Source organism: Camelina sativa, chromosome 1 (genome assembly GCF_000633955.1).
Source record: "Camelina sativa cultivar DH55 chromosome 1, Cs, whole genome shotgun sequence".
NCBI classification, from domain to species: domain Eukaryota; kingdom Viridiplantae; phylum Streptophyta; class Magnoliopsida; order Brassicales; family Brassicaceae; genus Camelina; species Camelina sativa.
Genome location: NC_025685.1, coordinates 11,744,827 through 11,751,152, shown reverse-complemented (window position 1 = coordinate 11,751,152; position 6,326 = coordinate 11,744,827). Strand labels below are relative to the sequence as shown.

The 6,326-nt window shown below is 34.0% G+C and overlaps 1 protein-coding gene across 1 annotated transcript; it reads right to left on the bottom strand.

Annotated features, from left to right (window-relative positions):
• Window positions 1,581-5,626, bottom strand: LOC104706936 (E3 ubiquitin-protein ligase HERC2-like). The gene is made up of 8 exons (XM_019242042.1): window positions 5,419-5,626; window positions 5,175-5,261; window positions 4,993-5,082; window positions 4,817-4,903; window positions 4,638-4,736; window positions 2,477-4,543; window positions 2,248-2,394; window positions 1,581-2,141 (listed from the first exon to the last, which is right to left on the bottom strand). Exons 1-8 carry the CDS (start codon window positions 5,470-5,472, stop codon window positions 1,581-1,583), a joined length of 3,192 nt encoding a protein of 1,063 aa, XP_019097587.1. The 5' UTR covers window positions 5,473-5,626.

Sequence of the window (6,326 nt, the reverse complement as noted above, 5' to 3'; positions counted from 1 at the left end):
ATTCAAAGTTGGCAATTCAAATTGTTAAGAACAGACTTACTTGTGTTAACCATTCATATCTATTTATATTGTTAAGTACATTGGAATGCATCAATTTCTAAATACATGACATTCTAAAATTAACCATTCATATCTATTTTTTTTTCAAATAGCTGACATTTTCTTTATTAATTGATTTTTATATCTAAAACCTCAATGCATGTTTAATAGCTAGTTTCAATAGCACTTCAACAACTTCATATATTATTGTATCGTTTGCTCAAAATGTTTACACATAAGTTCAAAAAAAAAGTAAAGCAAATGGTCTATGAATTTTTCTACATTAATCCCCTTACAAAAAGTATATCAAATGAAATAATAACCACATTATTATCTAATGCTGGTTATTACCAAATAACAATATAAATATATTTTTTTCTGTTTTCTTCTACCACCGTAAATGTGCAAAAAAACATTTCTTGATATTTTGAAGTTAAACTTATTAAACTGTAAATTCAAACACATTATTAATCATAATTGGAGGTTCTCTCAACCGTAAATCTAAACAAATTATTAACCATCTTTATAATTGTAACAAAAGACATTATTCATTTTTATTATAAGTTAATAACATATTTTTATTGTTAAGAATAGTGTGCTTGGTTTAAAATCAAAAGAATTTTTTGTTTATGTTTTGAATTGTTGTTAGTAATAATCATCTTAAATATTTGAGAAGAGCGCAAAATTAAAAATGTTAAAAAAAGGAGTATTTTTGAAAAAGGTATCTCAAAAAAATTATTTCTAGCAAATTCTCTAAGATAAATGAAAATGTAATAACAAAGGGTATTTATTATTTTTAGACGTAAATAATACTTAAAAGTGTAAAGCTTGTATTTATTTATTTTTTTTGGTAGGCAAAGCTTGTATTTTTTTTTTACATTAAACCTCCTATCTATTTTATATTTTGACAACAATATAAAAAATTAGCTCAAATGGGCTAATTGTGAGGAACTTCATATCTATTTGTTTCTAAATCTTTAAGTAAATAAAAAAAAATCATACAAAGATGTTAAATTGGATGAAACTATAAAATTATTTTTATAATTTTATAATATTTACCTAATAATTATTTTTGAATCTATAAACCTATCTAATTACTTTTAAATACCTAATAATTAAGTTGGATGAAACTATAAATCTATAATTTTATAATATTTTTAATATAATGTATTGAAAATTCGATCTAAAATCAACCTAAATCCGCTTAGACGCTATTAAGTGCCCAAATTATTTTAAAATACAATGCTCAGGCATCCGGGTAAAGCACGTTTTAGAACACTTGTTATAGCAATTACAATCGAATTTCATAGATGTTCATATATTTGCATAAGGCCACTACAAGATAAAATTATATATATATATATTAAAACACTTCAAAATTTTCTTTATAATTTCCTTTATATAGATTAAAACACTTCAAATTTTCTTTATAATTTCTCGAAATCACATATTTGTGGTAACATACAACAATGTACCTTTGTAATTTTGTATTTGATACAAATGAAAAAGAAAATAATGATAATAAACTTTTACACATATGGTTAGGTTTCAGAATCTGGATCCTTCTCTTTGCTCTGTTCAGGTACTGAAGTATCAGACTGAGGTGGAGGAACAGAGTCGGAAGCTGTTGTATTCGATGATGTTGTTGAATTTGAAGAATAACACTTAAGCAACCTATCTTTGTTTTTAGTCCACCAATCTTCTGCTTGCTGCTCATCAAATCTTTTTTTACTAAACCTAACTCTTCGAAAGATCTTGTTACCATTCATATCTACCTCGTAAGTCACATAAACACCAGGCTCAAACTGTTCTTTGCTTTCTTTTCCAGCTGTTCTTGATGATGATGAAGCTTCTGTAGTTGGTGGCCTTGATGAATTCGATGTCTCGCCTATACTTGAGTTGGATGATGAAGCCTCTGTCTTCTGATCTTGTACTGTGTTCGTAGAAGAAGATGTTTCTTGTTGTTCTTGTCCCGAATATGTAACTAAAGACGTTTCTAATGCTTCGGTCGCATTTAGATAAGCTTCAGCTTGAGAGTTAATGGATTCAAAAGCTTCACTCTCTGACACTTCTTGAGGTAATTTATCCTTCAAATCTTTCAACTAAAATAGGAAAACAAAACATAACTCTGCTATGAATCTTTTTTTGTGAAAAATTTGTATTTATTCTCTAAAAAAAAAATTTCACTAAATTAGAGATAGAACAAACCTGTTCTGCTACAGACTTGAGCGCTTCTGTTGCTGCTTTATGCTTGGAGGATTGTTTTGCAGCTAATTCGAAAGCTTCTTTAGCTGCGTTCTGAAATCTCTCGATCTCTGTACCTTGATTACTACATTTTTGTTTCAAATTCTTAACCTAAAAGTTGTTCAATAATGAGTTAGGTTCAATATATTGTTAGTGTAGTGATTGAAAAACAAGAAACTAGAAATAAAGATACCTGACTATGCAACTTTGTCATTTCTTGGTTCATAACTTCGTTAGTCTTCTTCAAACAATCGATAACACTCCTCGAAAATCCAGAAGTGCGTGGAGGGCTCGGTCTTCTTGCATAAGGAGAGGAAGATCTTGCCGATGGAGGCGGTGATGGACATGATGGTCCACTAACAAGTGGTCGTGGTGGAGTAGTATTAGCAGCAACAACAGGTTTGAAAGCATCTTGAATGGCGCTAAGAGAACTCGGGAATGCAATGTCTTTAAGTTGTTGGAGAGATGGAACTTGTGAGGCACGTACATTAGAAGAATCATGTGTGGATCCTCCAGACCTTGACGATGACCCGACTGAATTTGTAGTTGCGGACAAGAGAACTTTTGATGACCTTGTTGCTTCTCTATCAATTCTTACTGACCCATCTATTGACCGTCCAGAAGTAGCAACATTATTCCTATTTACATTAGCGTTATAACCAGACTCTGCGGCTTTTAGTTTGCTGTAGCACGCATCACATACTCGATGCGGTTTCCCTGGAGTTGGAGCTAGTGCTGCTTTTAGAGCTTTCTTGGAGCTACAAGCATGACAATGTACTAAACCACAATTATAACAGTTATGCCTCTTTCGAGTAAATCCGAATGCTTGGCGACATCCAGAGCATATTGACTGATCTGCTCCAGATACCCACTTATGTATACATATACTCGATGTGAAGTTTGAGCCGCAAGATAAGCTCTTCACATGCCTGTCTCTCAAGGCTTCAACCAGAGTTGGTGTTCTTTTATCCTCTGTATCTCCATGTCCTAATCTTCCATTTGCACCCTTTCCCCATGTGAAGACTTCACTTCTAGATGTCAAAACCGCGACATGGTGATCTCCGCACGCAATTTCTTCCACGAATTCTCCAACCAGTCGATCTTGTACCAAGCAAGGTAACTTACCGTCAGATATTGAGTTGCCAAGCTGACCATGTGCAGTACCACCCATAGTAAATACATGTCCAGAGGTTGTGAGTGCAACGGTAAATGTATGTCCACAAGCAATCTTATGAAAATTGTAGTCAATAAGAGAAGAGACACAAGTTGGAAGCAGGTAAGTCTCTTTGTTTCCATGTCCTAACCTATTTTTGTCACCATCACCCCAAGTAAACAACTTCCTAGATGACATACTCGTACCAGTATGACCCATAACTTCCACAATTGCCGCTGTATGCCAAACGCTACAAGCTACTTTAATCGTTTTCAAACCGTTTAACGATTTTACTTCCTTAGGATACGAAACACTTTCTCTGTTTCCATGACCTAAAACACCAAATGCTCCATCACCAAACGTGAATAGCTTCCCGTTCGCAGTAGCTACAGCCGAGTGCCACGTTCCACAAGCAACAGAAAGCACTTGAAGACCTTCTAAAGGACCAGAGACTCTTTTAGGTATCCAATGGCTAATATCACTACCATGCCCTAATAGCCCAACATTGTGGATTCCATCTCCCCATGAAAACAAGTCACCAGAGGTAGAAACAACACAAGTATGATATTCTCCACATGCAACAAAGTCTATGTTGGTTAGAGCAAGAAACTCAACGAGTTTAGGACGACTAATATCGACTTGAATACCATGTCCAAGTCTTCCCCCAGCTTCTTCTCCCCATGTAAAGACCTCTCCTTGTCTTGTCACAAGCGCGACATGCCTTACACCACAAACAATCTGGTGAACATCGAGAACAACATTTGATTCCAAGGGTCTTGGAGTCAGTACATCTGTTTTAACTGTTTCGTTGCTAGCAGTCCCATCTGGTAATATCCCTTCCGTCCAAACTTCACCCCAAACATAAACATCACCTAATGATTCGATATCATCTGGACCAGATCCTCCACTTGAACAACTTGGTGTGCTTGAGACACTAATCCGAAAACCATCCGTACTTGGTCTTAACATGTTTCCACGTTCATATCCCACATCTGAGTTGTTCTGATAGCCTAAATCAATGGATGTTCTACCTCGTGGAATATTATTGTTTGGGACAACAAAGTCTATAGATTGACGACCAACGGAGAAAGTATCACTGTCATGTATCTGAAAAAAAAAACATAAAAGAATCAATGCAACGTTATTATTCCAACTAGAGATATGTAAAAAAGAATTATATAGAAAAGTTTGAGTAACATACGTCAGGGATCTCACTTCTAGCGCGTCGATTACGACTTTTTTCAATTATATATTTAAGACCAGCAAACCAAACCTCTGTTTCAGCTTTGTCCTTACAAATCTGTCCAAAAAAAAAAACAGAAATATTAAGTGAATTTTCAATTTTGTAATCCAAGTTTTGAAGTGGTCTTTTTTACTAACCAGATCAAGTGACCTTTCTCTGTTATTATATAGAAGTGAAAATGATAAGTGATCCTTCTCTGGACGTAAAAATCTCTTAAAAACAGCCTGTTCATGAGAAGTTATTAGACAAAAAAAATTAAAATAAGACTTTGCTTTTGAGTAAATATATTTAGTAAAATCAAGTTAAAAATTACAGTTCTTTGTCCAGGGACGATTCGAGAAACTTCAGATAACTTCAAACCTTTTTCTTCTCCACGCGAGAACCAAATCAACGTTTTTTCATCCTGTCATCAACATTGATACGAGGTATGAATACAATGTCATATACACTATGACTATGAGCACAAACATATATTACGTAGAAAACATTGCATACCGGTGAAAGCCTGAATGCGCGGAACTTTGGTTTCCCTTTCCTACTGTACTTGAGTAATTGTGTTCCCTTTTTCAGTATGACAAGTGCCTACAACAAAATGAACGTGAAATTTTAAAGAGTGTGGTGAATGAGCCAATTAAAATTTGCATACTCCATTTCGTACGTCATGTGAGGTATCAAGAATTCAACACATAGCTTTAATGTTTTGCGGGTAAGAAATTAAAAGAAGAAAGTGAAAACAAACTTGGTCGATGTCACGCTCGTGATAGATATTATAACAACTAGAAGGATCTGCCATTCCATCTGAGAAACCCGAGAGAAGAACGTCGGATAAACTCAAGAAGCATCAAGTGTTGTAATTCACCTGTCTTCATAGATTCATTTGTCTTCAAGTCTCATCCAAAATCATTTATCGTATCTCCAATCTATCAAAACATAGCTACGTATACACACAAAATCTTAGAACGTTTTCCGTCTGAAATGATGATATGAGGAAATGTAAGAATGGTTTTAGTTGAGAGATATTATTTTTTTTGAGAGAAGATCGCGATTTTAGGAATGCTGCTTGAAACCACCATAGATTTAGCTCAGACTTTGGCGCTCTTCCTTCTTTCTTACCTCGTTTCTTATGATTAAACATTATTTAGCTTAAAATAGACAAATTTAATTAAGGGTTGTTACGTCGTTGTAAGGAAGAAATATTTTTTTTTGATTGTAAGAGTAGATTAGACCAAGTCAATGGAAGTTTTTGAAACATCCACACAATAGAACTAGAAATTATGTACTCTCAAATTGATTTTAAATTTAAGTAAAAATTTGTGTTCCATGCGGAAAGAGACAACATCTTAGAATTTAGTATGTAATTCATACGATGCGACATATACTTGCAATAATAATTTATTATAGTAATTGTGTGATTTTGAAATCTTTTTTATATATTGGAGTTTAAGATATCCACAGATGTTGTTCATCTTCGTATTTATAAAGAATTTATTTATATAGATTTTGACAAGGTATCTTCAAAATACCAACTCTCGAACCCATTTCAACAAATCCTACAGTCACAGTCACAGCCTGAGGCAACGTTCTCGCCTTCTCGGATTCTCAAGTTCTTGTCTCGTCCTTTTGCCAAGAAAAAGTGTCTTAAAAGGC